The sequence below is a fragment of the Spea bombifrons genome, chromosome 9, assembly GCF_027358695.1.
Source record: "Spea bombifrons isolate aSpeBom1 chromosome 9, aSpeBom1.2.pri, whole genome shotgun sequence".
In the NCBI taxonomy this organism is placed as follows: Eukaryota; Metazoa; Chordata; class Amphibia; order Anura; family Pelobatidae; genus Spea; species Spea bombifrons.
Window position 1 is genome coordinate 40,650,915 of NC_071095.1, and position 26,715 is coordinate 40,677,629.

General features: G+C 40.3%; 1 protein-coding gene across 5 annotated transcripts in view; it reads right to left on the reverse strand.

The window, feature by feature from the left end:
• Nucleotides 1-26,715, reverse strand: part of EVL (Enah/Vasp-like) — a 65,387-nt gene that overhangs the window by 24,045 nt on the left and 14,627 nt on the right. For 4 of the 5 annotated variants that reach the window (XM_053474541.1, XM_053474539.1, XM_053474537.1 and 1 more), the window contains exons 2-3: nt 7,089-7,257; nt 5,670-5,847 (exon numbers count right to left, since the gene is read on the reverse strand). In XM_053474541.1, coding sequence (XP_053330516.1) covers nt 5,670-5,847; nt 7,089-7,257 — 347 coding nt within the window. Of the gene's footprint in view, nt 1-4,769; nt 5,044-5,669; nt 5,848-7,088; nt 7,258-26,715 lie in introns of those variants that run through there. The other variant, XM_053474538.1, reaches the window with a different exon arrangement.

A 26,715-nucleotide genomic window follows, 5' to 3' on the forward strand; every position in this document is an offset into this window, starting at 1 on the left:
ACGGGGAGTGTGGGAGCTGAAAAAAGGTATTTCCTATATGCTTTTATTAAGGTTTTACTGTAATTATGTTGCTATTAGTGAGTTGTCCTTTAAGCGAAGTGTCTGCAGTAAATTGTGTAGAACAACTCCCTCCTTGCCAGCATTTGATGGCAGATAAGACCCATTCCGCCCATCTCGTCAGCCCGTAGCTCCTCATGTAGAGACTCGGACTGTGTTAGATTCAGTAGCCATATGCCTTTCCTATGCATGTTTAATGTCCTTCACTGTGTTACCTTCTACCACTTCTGCTGGGAGGAAATGTCTCTGGACTACACCAGAATTTTGGCTCCGGCAAATATCCCATTTCCACCTCTACTCTTTCTCATCTGACAATTATGAATGATGCATTTGTTTCAAAGGCTAAGAAGGCAACACTAAACTCTTCCCATTCATGCCTCCGATACTTCCCCAGGGAAACCGTCCATTGTTGGAACCCGGCTCCCCATTACAAGAAGACTCTCGGTTGAATGGATTTCTTTCAAATGTCCCTCTCAATTTAAATATGTTTGGTCCATCGTTCTCTGGAAAATGTTGTATTTTTAACTCTTTATATGCACACACTATGTGGCACCTGTTATTCCCGGAAGAAAAATGAAAGGGGGAGGAGTAGCTATGCAGATTCTGAGGACAAGACTACATACATACATACATAAGGTGGGTTTCCTACTGAATACACATAGTTTTAATCTGTAAATGATGAATGATTTCTACTATCAAAATGATTAAGGAAAGACTAAGAGGTCTTTGGGGGAAAGGTCAGAATCCCTTTAATTAATAAGCATTTCTGTGAATAACTGTAAGGCATAGTTCATAGGTTTGTGACAGTGAGATGGACAGGATAAAATAACAGTAGAGATATCATATACATGCTGTGTGACCGAGGAATGATTTTTATCCAGACCTCTCATCACTTGTGGTAAAAAGGAGAAGTCAGACTAGAGATTCTCCCCTCCCTTCTGAATGTAAGAAATTGTCTCCTGCCAACGTCTGCCATAACTCATGTGCACAGCTCAGAAACAGCCGCAAACATATCAATAAGGTTCAGCCACAACAGAAAGATGGGAGTAGTAAAGCCTCAAATAATACTGGACACCCAGCCCATATATTACAGACGGGCCGACGACAAATACTTACGAACCAATCATAATTCTATGGACGAAAGAACCAAGTCCATCCTTAACGCTCACCCCAGGTGTGTATATCTATTGATGATATATAGGAACTTCCTACAGCTCTCCTTTTATTGAGGGAGTGGCTTTGTGAATGGATAGGGCTAGCTGTGGGTGGGGCTTTAGAGGGCGGGGAGAGTATGTGTCCAGGATACAGAAGAAACTCGGATACCCGGGTAAGTAAGGCTTAACCGGAGACTCCGGGGTAAACCCAGAGAGCTCCCAGGTACTGTTGATTGGGAATAATGTCAGATAAATGACTCTAACGGCAATCAGAATTTACTCTTAAAATCAGTCAAAACCACTTTACATGTCAGCATTTTCTTAACTGTGACTCACTGTGATAAAACAAAACCCTTCCCTCCACCTAACAAGAAATCTATGAATGAAAAGATCCCCACTCAGGATTGTCTTTGAATATATTTCTATATGGTAATCATATCCCCACGTGGGCTTCATTTCTCCAAAGTAACCAAGTCCAAATTGGAATGTCCATCTTCAATAATTTTGTTCAGTTATCCACCAAAAAAACTCAGTTCTACATCTACATTCTCATTCACAGCTTTTAGAAAAAAAATCTAACCCTGGATATCCAAACTGTACTCAGGAAAAAATAAACGTATCATTTTTTTGATGTGTGAGCCCAAGGTTGCTGGTAGAATAAAAACAAATGTTATGTTTTTAGGGCATTTTTATAAAGCTCTTCAAAAATGTGGAAAAATTGTGACCATTATAAAGAACGTTTTGCAGCAATTACCAAATTTAAGCATGCCTAAAAATAATAACCTCATTTAATGCGCTCTCTGTTGTAGCATTCCTGCACCAGGTGCTTGGTTAAAGGGACAACCTAATGCCCCACACATCCTCGCCAACAAAGTATGCGTATTAGAGCACTTTGTAAGTACTTTACTATGCATTCACTTAAATACTTAAATTTAAGAGAAGCTACAGCTCCACAGCTGCAGTGCAAGACCCCCCCCCCACCCACGGTCACATTTCTGCACCACTGATTGGCTATGGAAGCACTTTCTGCGCACACACACACACACAGGGGTCTTCTTAGACCCTCGCCTAGCCAGCAATGGAGCTGACTGATGGTGGGTATACCACATGGGCACAGGCAGCAGAAGATGTGTTTGGCGGAGGGTTTGAGGGAAGGGAAAGAGGCAACTTTTTAAGGAGGGGGGGATAACACAAACATTTATCATATGCTTTATGAGGGCTGGAGTGGCCCTTTAATATACACAGATGTTTCAGACAACCATTATCTTGTATCAGATAATTTACAGCCCTGCCAGGATAATGAACGACCACCTTTAGGAAAAGCATGTGTGTGAGTATGAGTGTGTGTGTGTTTGTATTCTATATATATATATATATATATATATATATATATATAATCTATATCAGACCTGGTATGACAAGTAACTGCCCTTTTTTTACTTGCCAGACGTAACCAATGTATTAATAATCACTGCAGAACGGCCCTGACCTAAATTAGTCTCCGTGAGCGTCATCTGCATACTCATAGCCAAACGAGTCACAAGACTCTGCCGATTATAACGTTATCATTGAATGACCGGTCTCCGGGGATGGAAGGAGTAGAAGCAACGCTGTTCTGGGAAATGCCAGCCAAAAGATTCCTTTACTGAAATGGATCAATGGTTAGTTAAGGGGAAAATACTTTATCTGTACTAATGCTGATGGTGGCAGTGTTGCCGATCAAATTGTCTTTTTTGTACATTAATGCACAATGTGTTACTTTGTTATTTTCCCCCCACATGGCTTTATCTGGGTTTGCGATTTGTTGTTTTAACAAAACGGGGAAGATTTATGGATCTTAATGTGACAAGAATAGAAGTGTATGGAAATATAATAACACAACTAACATTCAGGGTCTTGTACAATATGTATATAGCTTCTAGCAACCTGGCTATCATAATGCATAGGTCAATTTTTGGTGCTAACAATAGCTTAATCCTTCAATAGGGAAACTCTCCAGCTGTTATGGAAAGCACCTCTATGGCTGCATATACATGATCAGAGTTATAATCCACATCATCTGAAAATCTATAAATTATGTATTTCATTGTATTGTACTGAGTAGCCTAGAGCTCAATGCACCAGGGTCATGCAGAGTGTGTGGCCCATCCCTTTATGCCCCTGTCCCCTTTGTCCTGTTGGAGACTATGCTACCCTATTTAATATCTACTGAAATAAAGCTCAGATTTTTTTATTTTTTTAAAACTTTATAAAAGGCATTTAAGTATGAGTAATTTATTTGTTGTATTTTTGTTTGAAAAAACATCCATCATATTAAATGGGCTATCATGATGAGGTCACAGTACTCTCAAGACGAGGAGCCTGCAGAAGAATGTACCATATGTGTATACCATGGGAGCAGCAATCCTAACATGGATACATACTAATATGCACATTCGCTCTAACCCTCTATGCACTCTAACACTGTACACTTACACACACACATTCTTTCTCCTTCACAATGTCTTCATCTACCAGGATCCATTAACCCTAGGCTCACCCCTGACGCTCCAACATCATACTTGTGATAACACCCTATGCAGACACACACTAACACCAAATACATGCTAACACCATACATTAACATACACTTACACACTCTAGCAGCATACAGTAACAGACACACATATAACTCCTTACAGTGTCTCACTTGCTATTAAGCTGCTGTTGATTGGTTCAGAAAGTCTTTGTATAGTGGAGAATGTGTATGTGTCTGGGGGGGGATATGATTTCAAGACAGGAAATTATTTAGATAAGGCTAGTTGAGCACATAGATATCAGCTTCCCTGATGTAAACATTTAAATGAAAAATCTCTAAAACAAAAACACTGACAATGAACTACAGCTGCCCTTTCCATTCAGAAATTAATGTCTAAACTGCAGTTATTTATAGAAAAACATATTAAATCACGTAGAACCACTCAATTACTAGCGGCGTCTGATGACTTTTGTTATTTGGTTTTTTTTCCCCATTTTTTAGTCCTTTACTCTTGAACAAGAACTTTACAGAAATAAGGAGCCGTAGTCAAATTTTAAAAAGTCCCATTTCTATTTTATTTTTCCAATATTTTGGATGAATATACCAAAAATATGATTACATTTATTTCTATAAGAGATAAGATTCTATAAAAAAAAAAAACCTTTTTTATATTTTTATATAAAAGATAATTTTCTTCTAAAAATCAGAACCTGAATCAGAAACTTAAATAAATATTTTTTTATATTTGATTACGGCTCTTTATTTATATAAGAGCTTTGCAGATAAATCAATAAATACAAATTAACATATCAATAATGCAGCAAAAGAAGGATAATAAGGTCAAGATAATATGAAAAATAGGATTTTTTCATAATCATCCTATTACATTAACAAATGTGAGCTACTTTGCATCCGAAGAGGTTAACATTACTGTCCAATGATACATTTTATTTGGTTGAGGGATTATTTATGATGCAAGACTATGTTAGATGACTGTAGATTGTCCAGAAATGAAGGTGTTAAATTGAAGGTATACTTACACGTCAGGTTGATAGTTGCCCAGCTGACTCTTTTAAGATTGCCCTGCCGTGCCTGATGGGCAGGCATCTCAAAGGAATACGATTATTTGGCAAGTCCCACCATGTAAAGTGACAAGTTCTAAAGCTTTTGAGTTTGATCCTTGCGCTGGACAGATAGCACAATGTATCCAAATGACACATCGGGCAAAAGGTGTAGGGGCACACAGGGACCAAGTCAGGATTTAGTGCAAACGAGGGAATCCCATGGACAGAGAAACTACCAGAATAAACCGCCAGTGGAAATGAAACCAAAAAAACTCGAGAACCCAAAGACTCCTTGGGATATTTTGGACCGAAAGTCCTCCAATGGGAGACGTGGTGACAAGTAAATCTTACACCATCCCTACTACTCCATATATGTATCACATTAGGCAGACCAGGCAGGCTGAAACATGAGCCGAGGCTTTTACGCCAGACTACAGCATCCTCATAACCAGCATCACATGTCACTTGTCACTATGAAATATGGTAGGGGTTAAAAGGTCCTGTATAAAACACAGGGAGCTCTAAACACATATGGAGCATCATAGGTTAAAGGCGCTGTTCAACGTACTCTGCTGAATTTAACACTTTTGCAACAAAGTGCAGCATTAGGATCAGAATTCTCAATAATGTTCAGTGCCCAAATCATTCCAAGAAACAAAAATGTAAACATTTGCCTCCATTATAATTTTTGTTAGGAAAATAAAATGGGCACATGACACAAAAGAACACATTTACAGGTAGTTGCCAAAGAAACAGAAAAAGCTTCCTAATTATTCATTTTTTGGGTTTAAGTAAAATATGTAGGTGAAATCTTCAAAAATAGCAGACTAAATTCATTAATCCATCCAGAAAAAAATAATTCAGCCTTTTTTTTACCTCCATCTTGGGAATTCATGATATTGAGTGCAAACAGCATGGCGTTGGAGAAAGCGGTGGCTTCTTCTTTGCTTGCAAAGTTCAGACCGTAGACCTGCCGAGCGTCCCTCCATTGGTGGAAGGTTGGTGTGGCTTGGTTGTACTTCAGACCTTTCACGAGTGAATAGTTTATAACTACCTGTAGAGCAAACATTTAATCCAATCAGCGATCAAAAATAAGATTCACGAGCTGCCTGGAACCCTTGAGATTACCATACCGTCATTATACCATTATTACCCTTTACAATGAGTAGTGACTTAACAATCGCAACGCAAGAGCCTTACCCACTATTATCTTCTACGTCTAAAGTCTTGGCTCAGAGTATTATACAATTCCTTATACAATGGAATCAACAGAATAATGTCTTCAAAACAGAATTATCAATTGTCAATCAGTTTAATTGAAAAATGATTTGAGAGGGGAGATATGAATTGAAAACTCAAACACATGATGAAGATAATACACAGAAAGCAACAGTTGCTGATATACCTACTGCTGAACCCTGAAGTCCAAACCCTTCCAACAAATACATTTTTCATCTAGTAAAATAATGCTTTTTTGTGCGATGAAACCTTCACAATACCATGACAGATCGAACGAGGTTTAATGTTTAACATTCAAAAGGGTGCAATTAATGTTTTGTCTAAGTGGAACAGCATCCTTAAACAGATGTTGGGATTAATTCACTAAAATCTGAGCAGCTCTATGTTGATCCTTTCATTAAGGATCAAACAGGTGAGTCACTAAGGTCAACTGAGTTAGAACCCAGTTGTCATTTCGACTCAATCCCCCTTGACAACCACTTGTCAAGTTCAAAAACAGAGCAGTAACCCACTCCGATAGTCACACATTCCAAACAGGGTCTTTATTATCCTAAAAAGATGATCTTCCACATTTAAACTCTGGAGGAACATTAGAACAGTATGAAATGGAGCTGTTTATGGTTATGATTTTGGTGGCACATGAGAGGAGTCAACTGACTGAATTTTTAGGTGTTTTTTTGGTCTATTTTTACAGACAACAAATTCTGCTTCCTGCCCTTTCATTTCGGATGAAATTCAAAAAATCTTTTTCCATTCAGAAATGAAATTTGTTTGAAAAATAACAAATTGCAAACATTCTGAGCCCTCTGCTTAGTGTTTGCTTCGTTGGGGGTCCTTCCCTGTGTTTGGAAAATTGTACGTGTTAACAAGTTAATTGTACTTCGTTAAAATTTAAATTTGTACAAATCTGAATGCATAAGTCTAGAGTCAACTTTTATCTATGTTCATTTCTGCTGTGAGTTGCCCCTAAAAAAGTCACCGCTTCATTAGATTATGGGGATTCTAGCCCCTTATTGAAACAGTATAAAAAATGAATAAAACAGGAAAATGACTTACTTGCTGATCTTGAAGTTTTACTCCGACTACTCTAAACGTATTACTGGCAGTGTTATGATAAATGTTGATTCTGCTGAACCCCTGCTGTCCCGGTTTGATGGGAACCCATTTCTTGCTTGTGTCATCATATATCATGACTGAGGCTCGCGCTTGGCAGATACTCTGTTCACTAAAATTAAAGGGAAAGAAGACATCTGATGAGCTACAAAAAATCACATTGGCTGACAAAACAATTCCGGACCTGCAGGAGTGACAAGACACACAATACAGCCACCCAGTTAAGAATCATTCCAATGCAACAATACTCTGCCAATGGAAAGGAAAGAGAAGTAACATTTTGGTCATTTCAAATGAATGAAAAAACAATTATTTTCTGTTATAAAACAATTAATTGTCAGCTGGTAGCATCTCGTTACAGTTGGGTATGGATATAAGGGTGCTGCCAAAAAACCCTGCCAATGACCTTCTTGGTCTGCTGCAAGACCTGGTTGAACCTGGTCCAATCATCATACATCATATATGGACAAGCAACATTGACTTTTATAACATCACATTCTAAACACATACACATTAATATGTAGTTGGTACTCTCTTTGTAGCTATAACAGCTTTCACTCTCCTGGGAAGGCTTTCCACAAGATTTTGGAGAGTTTCTGTGGGAATTTTTGCCCATTCATCCATTAGAGCATTTGTGAGGTCAGGCACTGATGTTGGATGAGAAGGACCGTCTCGCAATGTCCATTCCAGTTCATCCCAAAGGTGTTCGATGGGGTTGTGCGGCCGGTCAAGTTCTTCCACACCAAACTCACCCAACCATGTCTTTATAGACCTTGCTTTGTGCGCTGGGGCTCAGTCATGCTGGAATAGAAAAGGGTCTTCCCCAAACTGTTCACACAAAGTTGAAAGCATAGCATTGTCCAAAATGTCTTGGTATATCCCATTCAGCATATTATAGTTGAGTAGCCCCTTATGGTTTTTTGTGGTGTTTCCTTTTAAATGCATGGGGGTATTCTGCTATTTGCCTTACAGTCTCCAATTATATGATATATTCCCCACCAAGTAGCTCCACAGTTGGCACGATGAGTGTTCCGGGGGGGTGCGCATGAGGGCTCATTTCTGGCTGCTACAAGCAGTGGAGCAAAGTGTCCAACCATGGAGGATACATTAAGTGCTTCTCCTAAAGGTAGGCAATGTATTCTTTTTTCAAAATTTTTGCCAGGTTTAAGTACTTACAGAACTTGAATATTCATTCACTGGATTTAAGGCTAGGGACAAGAAGTCAGATCCAAGAAGTTGTATCACATAAGTGAAATGTATCATCCAGTATCCCAATTTATCATTCATCACTGAACAAGCATGATCACTGAGCAGAAACTGCAACCACTATGATCAGCACTCGAGGAGCCGTGACTGCTTAGCTACCCAAGGCTTAATTTAGAAATACCAAAATGTTCCAGCATATGAGAGTTTTATACGAACGCCAATAAAATAAATGGCTGCTATTATTGTCTGAGGTTTTTAAAATAAATATAAACTATTTTTCAAATGTGGTTAAAATTCCAGACAGAGGACTGGACAGGAAACATTAGCGACTTGTATTCTACCAAACTCATCTAGCCTGGCCAGGAGAAGACACTTTGCACCCCCTGCTGTCACATTCTGTATTACACTCGTCTCTTTAGCAGTTACTTTGAGCCAGCGCTGTATGAACCCCCTGGGCCCTCCACTGGGACCAAAGCGAAGCCCCCTCATATGCCATATAATTCATAATATAGAAAACAGCCTTTTAAGGTTGTTTGGAGGAAAAATGGGTGAGAGCATCAGGATGAGAAACTGATCAGATAAGGCAGACCCTTTCAATCCGAGACACAGGTCTAACTTTCCAAGCCAAGTATCATTAATAGAACCTAGCGACAAAACCTGGATCCAAAGCTATAGGTGACTTTAATAAGCACATTCAGTTATAGCAAAACCTGTCAGGAGTTTCCCTTTAATTCAGAATATATTCAATGTTTCCACAGGGATCATTACTGGACTGTGTGTGTATGTGGGGTGTGTGGTGTGTATGTGGGGTGTGTGGTGTGTGTGTGTGGGGGGGGGGTTGGGGGGGTGTATGTGGGGTGTGTGTGTGTGTGTGCGTGTGGGTCTCTAGCTGTACACCGCCTTATGGAAATCCTTCAGAGCCCTCCTTGGTTTATTTGTGTCCTCCTTGAGACGTGGGGGAGGCGAGCAAAGTTCTACTATTTCTGTCACCTGACATCCATTGCGTAATGTTTCCAAATGATATCCCTGTAAGCGCTACCTGGCTGGCTTTCTAATGCGGGAATCCCAAGACTTTCTGAGATGACGAGTTATCTTTAGCCTGACCAATGATTCAGAAAAAGCATATCATTTCTAGTCATTAGTCTGTCTATCTATCTATCTATCTATCTATCTATCTATCTATCTATCTATCTATCTATCTATCGTACATATGTTCAACAGTTGCTGTTGAAGTGGCTACCCATACATTAATAATTTAATATATTCATTTATTAGCATATTAATGGGTTTTCACTAATAATTAGGTTTTCACTAAAGGGAGAATCCACACAAATGGGGATGATTTCTACCCAAAATGTTAGACCATTAATGCTTAATCAGCCCCACTGAGGCAAACTCACCCTGACCTCTCTGGACTATGGTGACCACATCAGCCATGTCTTCCAGGGCACATATGATTTTTACATATTGCTGACCAACCCAGATAAAGAGCTACCCTGAAGTATGGGGGATGTATAACCGACTAATCGGTTCCATTCCATGAGTCTGTACATCCCATATACTGCAAGGCAGCACTTATGAATGAAATAAATTCCATTTTTAAACCGACTGTGGTTTGTAGGCTGCTTGCAAAATGTTTGCAAAAGAATCTTTCTGGGCGAGTAGTAACACTTGGAATTTCTCTTCTTCCGCATTCCTGTGTTTTGTCATTTTATTTTGTATTTGGTCACTTTACTTTCCCTGGTAAGCTCCTGTTTTTGTTCCCTCTCACTTCCCGTCTGTGCGGTGGGACGCAGCCAGAAGCCAAATACCTTTTATCAAACTGGGAGCCAGACCACAGACTCCAATCTATTCCAGGATCTGCTGGATCCGTGCTGGTCAAGGTCTGGAAACAGCTAGCGGACAGAATCAGAGCAGGCTGTGCTAGCGTTCTCGTTGTGCGATCACGGTTTGCTACTGAGGTGCTTGACCAGAGACCGAGCTCAACACAAATGGGTTTATTCACTAAAGGGAGAGCTGTGGTTTCAATCCTATTCCTTCAGTATTCATTATGAAGGACCAGCAATGGCAGGTTTCTTCCAGCTGAAGCTTATTGCAGCCGGACCTTCATAATGTGTAGAAAAGTCAAGGAGCTGAAGTCCTGCAAACTCTTCGTTTAGAGTGCCTCACTAATGATGGTGACCATAAAGATCCTTAAAACTGAATTATCAAGAAGGATAGATATTCTTGATTTGATGCACGGTATAAACAGCTTACACTTCATTTAGGGAAGCCTAGTGTTTTTAGGTTAAACGTGGGGGGTAGACAAATTTGGTTTGGATCCTAGTAGCCATCTAAAAAATGGGGGAGTCCCTTTTTTTCCCCTGATCATGTTTTTATTTTGACATATTTAAAGTTTAAGTCATATTTCGGTTCTAGGGTGATGCTCCACACCATGGTAAGTCCCCTTAATATAAAATGTTATATAATTGTAATTTTAATCTCACAGCATACATGTGATAAATAATAGAAAAAGTATTGATCAATACATAAAATATTTGGTAAATATATATTAATGATAACCCACGTAATAAAGAATTGATAAATTAGTGAAAACCTAATTACCAGTGAAAACCCATTAATAAGCTAATAAATTTATTAAACTATTAATCAAGATACTAATTGATATATTAAATTGCGAAATACATTGAAACTAACATACGCTTATATACTCTAGCATCGTACAGTAACAAACACATGCATGCTAAAATCACAAACACACACCTCACAGTCCTACACACGAACACCATACGCTCATGCACATGCATGCTAACACCCTACACAAATATACACACTTATGCCAAACAGCCACACACACACGACATCATGCGCTCATACACGCTAACACTCCACACATAAAACACATGCACACACTATCCAACAACATATACTAACACACACACAGACGGTGGCACTACACATACACACACACACTGACTGTAGCACTATACATACACACACACTGACGGCGGCACTATACATACACACACACTGACCCTAGAACCAGGGGCGGGCTGGGCCGGGAGGCAGCGGGGCAATTGCCCCCCAGGCAGCCCTAAATCCGGGCGGGTGGTCTGGCTAGACGGCCGGCAGATGAGCATTCAACGCAGCCGCAAAGTTCAAAACTAAGCGGCTGCAAGCGGGATTGAATGTGGCCGTCGTGCCAGTAGCGTAGCTGGCGGGGGGGGAGTCCGCCCCAGCTGCCGCTCATCTGAGGGGTGCCACCACGCCGTGGTCCAACCTTGGTGTGTTAACACTTTTATTGGACAGAATAATTCAAACAGTATTAATATATATATATATATATATATATATATAATCACACTCCTGCTAATATATCCATATAATCATGCTAAGTCAGCCAGCACATGCTAGAACCTGGGCATGATAGGATACCACTGAAGTGGTAAGCCTGCACCACATCAATGTTTGGCTTAGTATATAGTGATAGGGGTTATGCTGCAGTATTGTCAGTGTCGGGCTCAATGTATGGGCACACATTGACGGTGGTACCGCATAATCCATAAAGTACCGTATTTGCTCGATTATAAGACGACCCTGATTATAAGACAACCCCCCAAAACCTGAATATTAATTTAGGAAAAAAAGAAAAAGCCTGAATATAAGACGACCCCAAAGGAAAAAAGTTTTACCAGTAAATGTTAATTCATGTAAACTATTTAATTTTTAAATAAAAGCTATGATTGAGAAAAATATTTTTTTGTTTTTATTTCCTTGTATTTTCCAACCTGCCCCCCAGTTACGCACATCTGCCCCCAGGCTTGCCACTCCAATATGGCACTGTGGCCCATGATATGCCTTTTAACCCCCTATATGCCACTGTGCCCCATGATATGCCTTTTAACCCCCTATGTGCCACTCTGCCTCCAGAAATGCCTTATACCCCTATATGCCACTCTGGCATTTAGGGGGTTAAAAGGCATATTATGGGGCAGAGTGGCATTTCAGGAGGCAAAGTGGCGTTCAGGGGGTTAAAAGGCATTTCATAGAGCACTCTGCCTCCAGAAATGCCCTATGCCCCCATTTAACATCCCCCCCACACACACACACTTACCGGGGCTTCCAATTTCCTGCTGTATACCGGGGCAGCAGTCTTCCTTCTGTCTCCCCCCCATTTAACACTCCCCCCCACCCCCACTTACCGGTGCTTCCAATTTCCTGCTGTATACTGGGGCAGCAGTCTTCCTTCTGTCTCCCCCCCATTTAACACTCCACCCCACCACACACACCGGTGCCGGGAACTCTGATCTCTGACAGTCGGGGAAGTTCGCAGACAAGCCCCGCTGCTAGCCACACCTCCTTCCGGCTGCAAAGTTGTCTACGCGGATCGCGTGGACGTCAACCCGCTGCCCCGGTATACAGCAGGAAATTGGAAGCACCGGTAAGTGTGTGTGGGGTGGGGGGGGTATGGAGTAGGGCTGCAACTAACGATTATTTTCATAATCGATTAGTTGGCCGATTATTTTGTCGATTAATCGATTAATCGGATAAAAAAAATGAATGTAAATTTTTCATTTATTTAAAATAATTTAATAAACAAATGATGTTAAATACAAACAGCAGAATAAAAAAAACTTTGATAAAATGCATTTCTTTATTTCCCAACCAGCCCCCCCAATTGATGCACATTTGAGCCCAGGCTTGCCATGCTGCCTCCCACATATACCATTCCACGCTGCCTTCCACATATAGTACGCTGCCTCCCACATATACCACTCCACATATACCATTCCACGCTGCCTCCCACATATACCATTCCACGCTGCCTCCCACATATACCACTCCACGCTGCCTCCCACATATACCACTCCACGCTGCCTCCCACATATGCCACTCCACGCTGCCTCCCACATATGCCACTCCACGCTGCCTCCCACATATACCACTCCACCCCCACATATGCCACTGTGCCTGATATGCCTTATACACCCTGATACACCACTCCGTCCTCCCCAGACATGCCACACTGCCCTCCCCACATATGCCTTATATAATGTATATGCCTTATACCCCCAGATATGTCACTCCATCCTCCCCAGATATCTCATAGTCCCCTCATAGAGTCACAGACCCGTTCACAGCACACCGACACCATACTTTTATAAATAAGTACTGGGTTAATCTTCACTGCCCCCAGGATTTAGATTCCCTTTAGTCTGCCCCCCTTTATCTCTAACTGCACCTTAAGTTAACTTTATTAAATTAATCAAATTAACCCTCAGTCCTCATCATTAAATTAACCCTAAACACCCCATTAACCATAACTACCACTAAATTAACTCTAAATACCCCATCAAAACAACTACCCTAATTTAACCCTAAACACCCCATTAACCATAACTGCCCCTAAATTAACCCTAAACACCCCATTAACCACAGCATCCCCTAAATTAACCCTAAAGACCCTGTCAACCACAACAGCCCCTAAATTAACCCTAAACACACCATTAACCACAACTGCCTCAAATTAGCCCCAAACACCTCATTAACCACAGCTGCTCCTAAATTAACCCTAAACACCCCATTAACCATAGCTGCCCCTAAATTAACCCTAAACACCCTATTAACCATAACTGCCCCTAAACACCCCATTAACCACAGCTGCCCCTAAATTAACCCTAAACACCCCATTAACCATAACTGCCCCTAAATAACCCCCACCTCCCCTAACTTTCAGTAGCCCAAATATTAATTTTATACTTGAGGGGTATTTTCAGAGTGTTTGCTCTGAAAAACCCTCATTTTATAATCGATAATAATCGATTCAACTAATCGATAATGAAATTCGTTGGCAACGAATTTCATTATCGATGATTATCGATTTTATCGATAAGTTGTTGCAGCCCTAGTATGGAGTGTTAAATGGGGGGGGGGGCAGAAGGATCCAGGTCCCCTGCAGCGGTGCGGGGGATCTGGATCTTAGTCTCATAGTCAGACCTCTATTTGAGGTCTGATTATAAGACGACCCCGATTAGAAGACGAGGGGTATTTTTCAGAGCATTTGCTCTGAAAAAAACCTCGTCTTATAATCGAGCAAATACGGTATATAATGATAACAATTATGCTGTACCCCTGTCAGTGTTTGCCTAACCATAGAAACTATGCAGTTTTAAAGTGTGTGTGTCGGGTGTCACATACAGGATCTGCCACAGGTGCCAAATAGTCTAGGTACACCCCTGCATCGTGCGGCAGTCAGACCCAATGGCTGTGCCTCAGCTCTTCGTCCCACGTCTTAAAAGGGGTGGGATGAAGAGCTGAGGCACGGCCATTGGGCAGCGCGGTGTGTGCACGCCGGTCGCTTTAATTTCATTAGGCGCTGGTGGAGTGACTGCTGCACGACGGCCGCTTTCAATGTCGCTCGCAGCCGCTTTGATGGCGCAATGGGTCAGTTGACTAGACTTGCCCCCCAGGCCTTAGGCTGCCATTCCTCCCCTGCCTAGCACTATACATGCACACACACACTGACTCTGGCACTATACATACACACACACTGACGCTGGCACCATTCATCCACACACACTGACCTAGCACTATACATGCACATACACTGACCTAGCACTACAGTAAACACACGCTGACTGTAACACTATAATAAATACATACACTACTCCACCTCCCTCTTACCTCATGGAGACCACCAGTGTCCCATAAGATAGGTGCCTGGATGCTGTGCACCCGTGGCACCCGCGTCAGCACTCCCTGTAGCCAAGCAGGGGGAGGAAATCAGTGGCTTGTTGAGTCCTGGGTTAAACTATTCAAAAATGACTAGTCTGAAGCAAACTGTGCTTCATATCACACAGTATAATGGCGTATAATAAGTGGAACAGCACCTTTAGAATAGTGTCACGGCTAAAGGCCTTGAAGCAAAAGCAGTTTGTTGGGTTCTTAAGTCTGACACCAGAGACACAGCAGATGCTACTGAGTTGGCTTGACCTGGCACCATTAAATCTAACTAGTGTTAGCGGAAAGAAAAATCATACACGCACGGCTCATACATTACAGCAGATGTTTCAACTGGCACAAGTCTGAATCCGCCAAACAGAAGAGCGCTGTGTTATTCCCAGGGCTGGAGGAAAAAACACACATTACTGTAAACGAGGAACGCGGTCTCACTGAGTCCCATAAAGACACGGGAACAGTTCATGTGAAAAGCTACACTACAGCTCTATTTTCAGGTAAAAAGCATGTTGGAAGTCCATTTTGAATGGACTTCTATGCATCTCACTGCATGCTAATCAGTACAGGCATTCTGTAGTAACTGGTGTTACAAAATGAGATTGATGTCTCACTTAACTCCGCCCCTAGTTGCCTCTACTGTAAGCAGGAAGCATTCATGTGTACACTTCCTGCACATGCTCAGTAGGACTCCCATTCTAAGCTCCCATTTAAATCAAGAGTAGCAGCGGCATAAAATATGATGAAACCAAAATTTGACGCAATTAAAGCATTTTTTGGGAAGGGTTTGGGTGTTCAAGAACACTAGGAACAATGTATATATATATATATATATATATATATATATATATATATATATATATATATATATATACACACACCCCTTGCAAATTTTCCAGAAATCTCCATCCATGACTAGCAGTGACAAGAAGTGTCAGACCACGGAGGAGGAGAGCAGCTGCAGGGCTGCAGTTTCTAACTCAAATAAGTGCTTTATTTTTTACTTTTGGACAGATTTCTCTCAAAGGACTAACAGCATACTTTAATATGCATTCTTCTTTAGAAGCGCTGTCACTAAACTCTCCCTTTTAAGGTGATGCAAGAGAGCCTTGGATTCCCACAAACTTGCAGCACACGGGACATGCATCAGCACCCGGGGAGTGCCGCCGCCCTTTGTCGGGGGGCATGCTGCCTTCACATGTTCCAAAGGCGTATCCAGGAAGTATCCAGGGCTAAACGAGTTACTGTGTTACCAAATTCACACTTTCTCAATCATCTTTCACCTGTAGTCACACTCACATCCTCAAAAAACACGGGCTGTCAGCATTTCTGGCGCAATCCCTATTCATTATTCTAAACTTCTGCAGATTAGATTTACACATTATATTTGTCATTAGTGAATAAAACACGGGACCAACTGATAACCTATTATGCCCCAAAAATACACGGATATAACCTTTGGAAAGTGAAACATATACCGACAGACATTGGAAGCAGCCGAGTGCACGGGTCAAGTGAACATTTCTGCATCCTCCATCCATCAGCCCTGACCTGTACATATAGGGGCACGCTACATAGGAATACATGCATTAAATCAATTAAATATATGCCAACGGAAACCCTGATAGCATGACACACAGATTAACCCACATCACAGCAAAACACGGGACCTCGGACAGTCTTAATGCGTGACCCCCGGGACCAAGATCTTCTATAACAATATCAATAAAAAATATGTATATCCTTAGTACCCCACAATACTCACACAACATTTAATTACTGGATGCATTATACCATGTAACAGCTAATACATGGATGCATTTTACCATGTAATAGAGCTAATACATGGATGCATTATAACACGCAACAATGCTAATACATGGATGCATTATAACATGCAACAATGCTAATACATGGATGCATTATAACATGCAACAGAGCTAATACATGGATGCATTATAACATGTAATAGAGCTAATACATGGATGCATTATAACATGTAACAGAGCTAATACATGGATGCATTATAACATGTAACAGAGCTAATATATGGATGCATTATAACATGTAATAGAGCTAATACATGGGTGCATTATAACATGTAACAGAGCTGTCAGCTAATAAATGGTTGCACACGTAAATGTAAATGTATACAGTATGAAACAGGTTCACCAATGTATGGAACTGGCTAATAATATACAAACTTTGGGACTTCTGGGACCACCTCTGCATTTTGTTTAGGAAACACAGAAAAAAACATGTATAGATAATAATAATTATTATTATTACCGGACTTTATTCCTCCAGAACATTGCGCTGAGGTAACAGCACAACAAGCCTGGCACCCTACACAGTACCACCCTGACGGTAACAGCCAATCCCTGAACACTCCTGAAGGGAAACGCCCAGTCTGTGGGAAATCCGCGCAATGCATTATGGGGGATGTAGTTTACAAGGGGCAGGGCTCTTAGATAGACCTTCCCCTGAGGGATTATTCACCCCTTCTTTTAAAGGAAATCAAAGCATCGTGTGTGCTTTACCTTCAAATATTTTAAGACTAACTTTCCATGAATAAAACTTTATTAAATTGCATTTTATTACTTATATCCTTCCTACCCCACTCTGCCGGTCATGTAGTTTTTTAGTTGTCTGTCTAGTTTACCAATAACTCTTGTTTTTTTAGTGTTTTTGTTTTACATCTGTTCCATTGGCTAATAATGTGTCTCCCTTTTTCCCCACAGGCCCTGCAAATTGTACCCATGTCAGCTGGATGACCCTGAGGGGCCCAATAGTGAAGCCATGCCCTGGGGATACTGCATACACAGGATCACGTATGAATAAGAGAATAGCCCCTGGGAAAGTAAACTTGTGGCCTTTCTGTGTATGATGCTGGCGGCAACATATTCGCTCTCTGAATGATTATATGAATATTGCGGCATCTTTTCTATGACTAAAAACCGTAAACCAGAAATTAACATGCAGTAACTTTATGAGCTATATGGCTCTAAGAAAGCAAAATGAATAAACAAAAATATAAACATATTATATATATATATATATATATATATATATGGGGCAGTATAAAGCTGAATATGACGGGGGTGTTTATTAGGATAAGCTTGTGCTAGCAAATGTTATAAAATATATGGTAATATGGATTAGATGGTTAATTTAATTGGTCTAAAAATTGTAAAATGGAAATAACATATTACAAAAGGTCTTTTTGCAGATGATATAAAAGTCTGCAACAGGATAGACATTTATGGAGGAACTCACCAAATCTAGGGTTTATTGTTTATAAAAATCAAATACTGCACTTGGGACCTAATTTTTGGGGCAGAATATTGCATTGCGGGCACTGTCCTGTCTACGACTACAAACGAAAGGGCAATGGCACATTAGCCAGACATAAGACACATATGAAAATACATAGTTCTAAATATCACTGGGGCCGGTGACATCGTGTAATGGGTTGGACGCAGCTAAGAGAGCACTAGTATAGTTTGAATAATGCAAAAAAACCCTTTAAATATAAAAGTAACTGTTTGCAAATGTATTTAAATAAATTACTGAAAAAATAAAACAAAAGAAATTAGTTTCACAGCAAGTATTAAACAGTGCAAATAAACGTGCAGCTCTCCTAAAAAATTGGAGCTAAAAATGTATGATGGAGGGGAATGTGTAAGTACCGTATATAGTATTAGAGTGTCTGTGTGTATATGCACGTGTATGGGTTTAGATTGTGTGCATGTATGTTTAAGTGTATGCATGCATGTTTATTTGTATAAGTGCATGATGTTGGAGTGGCTATGCCTGTGTATGTATATGTGCGTCTGTGTATGTTTGCATGTATGTGTGATGCGTTATAAAGGTTGTGTGAATATGTATGTATGTGTATGGTGTTAGAGTGGCTGTGTGTATGTGTGTGTAAGGTGTTAGCGTGAACACGTGTACATACACGTGTACATACGTGTACATACATTACAGTTCAAAAGTTTGAGGCCACTTAAGAGATTTGCTTGCTTTTGAAAGAAAAGCAAATTGTTAGCCTTGAAATGGATCAGAGATACAGCGCAGACATTGTTAATATTATAAATGAATATTATAGCTGGAAGGAAATATCTTCATAGGTGTTCAGAGGCCATTTATCACTGCCATCACTCCTGTGTTCCAATGGCACACTGCGTTCACTAATCCAAGTTTAAGTTAAAAAGGCTAATTGATCGTTAGAAAACTCTTTTGAAATTATGTTACAGCTAGAAATTTCCTTGTTTAACATGAAAACAGCTGAGTGACCATAGAGTCACTCTCCCCTCCATCTTCATGCTCCCTAACATAACTTCTCATCATCTCCATACCCACCCATCATTATTTCTCCATCATCTTCATATCTTTTTCTTAGCACACGGGCTCTGAGTCTTGCAGTCTGCGGTCTTGCTCTGAGCGCCAATCCGCGACTTGCCGGGTATGATATCTTATCTGGTGTGATGCTAACTGGCAAGCGCAGTGGTAGTTTGAATAGGCGATCTTTGCATCAAACGGCACAAATCTCTTTTTGCCGGACCAAGACTGGCCCCAGGGGAAGCCGCATACAAGGAAATTTCCCAGTATCCTTGTAGGCCAGCCCTGAGACTAGATGGGCTGAATGGTTCTTACCTGCCATCAAATTCTATGTAACTAATTGCTACATTTAAAAGTCCAAATGTTTTCCATTAAGTAACCTACAATATAACCTGATATATCTCAAGGTTGCCTTCAGTATGTCGGACCTGCATGTTAAATAAAGCTAAGGTCTTTCTGAATGGTAAAAAATTCTGAACTTACTTAGCTGCCATTTTTTGTATCCAGGAATCAAAAACAGTCTGTTTCCCACTAGCTCAGTGCTTGGCCGGCATGACGGAGAAGATATCATTAGTTTAGTTGAAGAAGGGATTAACTTAATGTTCTGCTTTGCAAGTTTTTGGTAAAAACCTAAACAGGAACAGGATGTTCTACCAGAAACACAAAGAGCAGGAAATGGAACCTGGTTAAGATATGAGTAACAGTAAAAAAAGAACTGAAACAGCTCTTATATAATTAGCACATTGGTTATGTTCGCAAAATGATCAGTTATACGTGCTTACACCCCCAATCGGTGATGTTTAACACGTTAAAGGTTGAAGAAGAGGAAAAGCACTAAATATGTATTCAGGAAAATTCTTTACAAAGAGGAAAACTTGCCAGTTGCCAGCATGTGTCAGGGCACTGGTAAGCAATGTCCAGAGTCCCACAGATGTTACATGTTGCTCTGCCGGCAGTATATGAGGTCCCACTACACCTCATCCACAGTATGCCCCGAAATCCTGCTAAATGGGACATTTGCCAGGAAACACATCCAACTGTCAGGAGTATCCCAGAACATTCTAAGAACAAAAAGTCCCTTCTAAGTTTTAAGAGAGAAGAAATCAAATTTTGGAGATGGTTGAGAAAGATTGTGGAAAGGGGAGAATTCAGGTTGGAGAAAGAACGGTGGAAAGCAAAGGGAGGAGAGACGCAGAAACACAGAGGGAGAAACTCAACTTGCTCTGTTCTTTTCCACCAACTACCAGGGAAAATATCAATATTGGGTCACCCATTTAACTAGGTGGTTGGGATTCCATGCCCAGTACACAGCCATATTTTCCCTTACGCCTCTTTATTGAGGTTCTTCCAGGTTATGATCTCCTGATCATCTCATGAAGCCCCTTAACCTGATGGTGTGGTGGTGTATTGCATGACCTATGCCTCTACGTTTTGCCTATTGCATGTTTTTGGTGAAAAAGAGATCTGTCTACAGGCATAGGTCTCACTATATCTTTATATTTGCTTGAAACCTGGATAACAAATTCTAGATCTGATATCAAGTGCACTTTGTAGAAATGCCAGATGGACTTTAAACTAAATGCTTTTTTTAATGCTAATGTGCCTTTAACTGTAGCAGGCAATTCTAAATATACTATGTGATTTTCTCACCCCCGGATTAGAACGCTACAGATTCTGTTCCTCGGCTCCCATAAAAGCTGTGAAACAAAGCCATGTCGCACATACACTGATATAATGTTCTCTATTTTTTTAACCACATCCGCAGAAAAATAAATGGTGTCCCACTCCTATGTTATATTATATATGTATAGCATGCATTCAAAATTTCAGTAATGCAAATGTGGTATAAAGGGGACGATTCTTTAGCTCGGTTGCATGTTAATTAGCAGTGCAAGCATACTATGCTCACATGCACTTTATAACACTGGCACATGCACAGAACACAGCAAAGGTTCAAAACTGCGACAGTCCTGTTGGATCCGGTACAGTTGGAAGGTATTGTCAAATAAAATAAGTTCAAGCTTTTTAGAACAAAGTGTAAGATCTCAACCACTTACAAAATTCCATTACTACTTTAAGTCTTGGGCATGAACGTTTTCCTGAAATTCAGCCACATCTCCCACCCGTGCTTGTTGTTAATTGTCAAAGACTCCTTTAGTGGGTACAATCGGTGGAATGAAGTCTTCTGGGCTCTCAGAATAGCCCTGGGTTGGATGGGATGGTTAAAATAAGAAAATTGAACCCAAAAAGGTTTATCACCTGGGGCAGGGTATTTTTTATGACAGTGTTTTTCAATATCAGAGATCCCAGTGAATGATTTGCTTTATAAATTTACAGATGGAAAGTTGTATTCTACCCCCCGTGGCAAGCGCACTCAGGTCACATGAATTGCTTGCTACTGAGTGTTATATAGACTCGAGCCTTCAATATCGCACCAAACCCTCCAGGGAATGTGTGAGAAACCGTACAGTTATACACTTCCTGAGCGTGGGATTCTATAATTAGATTTAGAACACTTTTTCAGCCTTATATTTGCTAGCAAGTAGTTCTGATCACAGTCTTTCAGATCTGAGTGCCAAGGAGTAAGATAAACATCCCCAAAACCTTCACAATAAATAAATAAGGCCAGTGGGATGGCTTTGGGTGACCACATTTTCTTTGTACCATTCAGGGACACTTATGTTTCACCAGAGAGTCTGAACAATGGTTAACTTTAGTTAGCAACGTATTTTTTCTCCTAAGCAAATCCTACTGGGCATGTTTTAGGTGGCAGAATGTACAAATGGGAGTGGCTTACCTATAGCCCACCTACTTTCTGTTATTGTCACACCCATTTTCCAGGTATACTCCTACAGATCTCTCATGGTGCTGCCATTTGGGAACTAGGTCAGACCCAAGGGGTCTGGCTATGTCACTGGGTGGCTGAGCTTCATGCGAATCATAGTCATCCACCTCTGTGTCGTGCGTTCTGGGGCACCAGAGATGTAAATCCAGCTCAGTGTGTTAACTTACAAAATGAATAAGCTGCTATAATGTTTATTTGAGTACCTGTAGTTGTCATTGAGCCACTATTTCCTTTGGCAGAGGTCTTTGGAAGTTGTGTTCCAACAACACTTGGAAGGCTGTATTTTTGCTGCTGATTCATATGCTTTAAAATCACTCATCTTTTTTCCTTTCATTACGATCTTTCGGCATCAATTTCCCATCCTATTCATAATTTCACAGCTGCAACAGCTGCGTCCCGAGAGCATCAATAGAGTCAGCTGTGGAGGCCACGCTCGTGGGCTGTCTAGAGACACATGCATTGTAAGGGTACAGCGCTCGGCAGTATGATCCTGTTACAATGTATTCAGAGTACTTTATTTACCATTTGGCGGAATGGATATTTGCTTAGCGGCCCCTGACTGTACCTGGGAACTTTCAGATGTGCTGACCCACAACTTTCCATATGGAACCAAACATACTAATGCTCGTCTAGCAAGACTCCTGAGGAACACGGAGGGGACCCTGTCAGACTGACACATTTTTCAAGAAGCGACAAAAAAGAAGCTGATGCCTCATACTCAGCATTCCCCCCCTTGGGCCAGTTGGCTTCCTTCCCTACTTGGTGGCCGGTCTCTACTCTCTATGGCACTGAAAGAGCCCCACAAGGTTTGCACCGCTGTGGGTTATATCACCATAAATGTTAGAAGTCACTAATTCTGTAGCAAGCAGTATCATCTACCAATTGTCCACATTTTCACAAAACAAGATGCGTCTGCATATTGGCAAATAGTGTAAGCCATTAAAAAGTCAATCAACAGCATTTGTAAGTTGTAAATGAGTTTGCATAGCTATCAATAAGCCACAAAGCAGCAAAGAAAGTCCTAATACCCCCACCTTGCCACATCCCTAGCTTTATCCCCAAAAAGAAAAGTGCCCCTCTTTTACAATTAAGTATTAGGATTAGGATTAATACGCACCCGACAGAATATATTACTAAAGAGTTATTAATCATTGATCAGATAACAATTTATTAGGTAAAAAACTAAAAATAAAATAAATATTCTAAAATAAAAAATCTCTTGTGACAAGTTATAAGAGTAATTAAACTGTATATAGGAGTAATAATTAACCATTGGGGGTACCCTTTAACATAGTAACCCCCCTTTAAGATTATATTATCTAAGCTGAAATCAACATAAAGATTTGAGACATAGAAATGTATGAATTATTTTTAGTGAAAGACGTATGTATTGCTGTTTCCCTTTAAACCACAATCTCAAGACACAGCTATATGGAAAATTCAAAGCAATTCTTTTCCAGAGGAGAAATAACAGCTACATGTTCACACTCCAAAGGCAATCGGAGGAAAATCTAGAAAATGCAGAAAATACCCTGAAGTCCGTAATATAGTAAAGTTTCTCTTAACTCCTAATTCATACTGAAAAAATACTAATTTTCTGCCCTTCTCACCCCCACAGATGTCCCTATTTGTAAGAACGGAGATTTTTGCCGTGTATAAGTGTATCTGACAGTGTTCTATAGCCCTAAACGTAACAGCGTGTGTATAGAAACAGCAGAAAATGTGTTTATATATTAAATTGTGTAAATAAGATACACTCTTCTAAATACGTATGCCACAAAGCAGCAAAAAAGTCCTAATACTGCCCCCCCCATGCCACATCTCTAGCTTTATCCCCAAAAAATAAAGTGCCCCTCTTTTGCAATTAAAGTATTAGGATTAATACGCACCCGACAGAATATATTACTAAAGAGTTATTAATCATTGATCAGATAACAATTTATTAGGTAAAAAGCTAAAAATAAAATAAATATTCTAAAATAAAAAAAATTTGTTGTGACAAGTTTAGGCCATTGACATTGATCAGTGACCTAAAATGTCACCAGTAATCAGATAGTCATCAGTAATGTAATTAAAACGTAAAAATAATAAAATATTTTGAGGGGGGTTTATTAGTAATGTGTGTATGTGTTTATTTTTATTTCCTGCTCTTCCTTCCCTTCCTCTTCTTCTTTCCTCTCTTCTCCTCGGCATTGACGGGGTTAACGCTGTACATGAGCAACGACAAAACGACATTTTACTTGGGTATAATAAGCACCCGTTTTCAGGACTCTTGAAAAGGGGGTAAATGTGCATATTATACCCGGAGCTTTACGGTATGCACTGCCTTTTTAACATTGGTTTATTTAAAGTACAGAGTTTTAAGGAAAAGTGACAGCTCTGATTTACTTCTTTCTACCTTGCTGTAGAACAAAAAATGAAACACCTTGTTAGCCGAATGTTTTTTTTAATTGCTTTGCTATATATCAGGGCTGCGCAGTGTATGATGTCTGCGGTGATCCACGGTAATAATCGTCTTACGGTCGAAACAGCTGGCTGTGATCCTCACAAGGAAAGAATCTCTAGAATGTGTTTGTCACACCGCATTTCAGATTTCTAAGACCTTGGGAGAGAATTCATAACCAAATAAGTACTTGTTCTTTAGTTTTTTCGTGGCTTTAGAATCAATCCAGTCTAAGTAAATCGTAAAGAGAGACAAAATATTAAATCAAACGACGCATGTTATGGCTGCCAAACAGTACTGAGCGGGGTAAGGACTACGTTCATGTTCTTCTGCGAGCATCATGTAAGAGGATTTCTAATGTTTTCAGGAATAGTTGCTGTGATCTGGTAAGTTAGAGATTCAATTTCCATTCGCACGTTCCATATTCATAACATCTTCATGTGATTGTGCATAAACAAAGGTTTTCTTGACCAAGAGTACAGTAACTCATGTCACATGGAGGACCACATTGATGGGTGGCTTGTAGGGCTCTCATGGAGCCACCTAAAAGCCAGTGCTAATTAATCGTGCCCCATATAGAAAATCCGACCCTTCTAGTTCTTGTTTTATTTTTGCTCTATACACTATGTGCCAGTAAGTATACTATCCATACTGCTTTGATTTGCGGACTCACAAACTGGCATAACTTGAGAGAGATCTCCCAGATGTATTGTAATATGTGTACACCTCCTCAAAGTTGTGGGCATTCTCTGGATCACTCCGTTCTGGAACTCACAGAGCTCCACGGAGTGAAACTGATATGCATTTCAGCCTAATGAAATTACATGTAATTGCTCACTAAATGCTGAGAGTCTCGGTTATTGAGGTTATTTGATTCTGATAGGGGCAGATGCTGGAAGAACCTAATAGTTCAGGAATGACAAGGCCTCCTGTACAGCTCAAAGTCAAGTTACAAGGGTGTGTCTGGAGATCACCAAAAGTAGTGTGACCCTGAAACAAACGTTATCTAATGAGCGCCACCAAATCCTATTGCAGGTTTGAGGGATCCAGCATTAGTCCAACTGGGAACTAAACCAGAAGCACAGTTAGGAATCTAGAAGTGATACCCAAAAGCCAAACACGCTTGCAGAATTATAAACTTAAAGTGACTTTCCAGTCCCTTTAATCTGAGAATGCGCATTAAAGCACTTTGTAAGTGTATTATTTAAACCCCCAAAATACTTACCTTTTAGTAGAAGTTGCAGCCCCAGAACTCCCTTGTGGTCCAACAAGTCTTACAGCTGATTGACTGCTTGAAGCAGCCAATCATTGGCAAGAAAATTATCTCATTAAAATCAAAGTGAATGCTTATAGCTCATACACCGGGGGACTCATTAGACTGCCCCCCCTCAACACAACACCACTAGTCGGGAGATATTTGGCTGAACACATCTCCTGCATGCAAATAGATGGTGGTGGGGAAAGGAGCAAATGCAGAACCCTCTTTGTGCATTTTTGAACTCTAATAGGCACCAGCTGCCAAGATCCTACCAAGTCGAGCTGCGCAGATGGGTCAAGGTAACTCAACTCGGAAGGATGCATAATTAGCAGAGTTATATCTGCCATAGCGTTTCTTCAGTTACTGATTTTGGCTGCCTGACAGTTTAGGGGTTAGCAAAAAATACCCTTAGAATGTCACACGCAGCTATGGTCAGCACATTGAAACAAGCTGTATTTCATATAAATATAAAATACGCAAAATTCAGAGTTTCCTCTAGGAAATAATTTTTTTTTTTTGCTAAACACGTATTTGTCATAGGCTAGTGAATAAACAAATATGAGAATCGCGTAAAGCAATATTTTTTAAATATTGTTCTATTATTTTCAGACTACTTTTATATAGTAAAATAACATATTGTAAAAAAAACAAAACAACACTACATAAACATGGATGAAATATATACAAAAGAGGTAATATTTCATGTAAAAACAACAAAAAAAAATAGTCTAACAGAATAAAA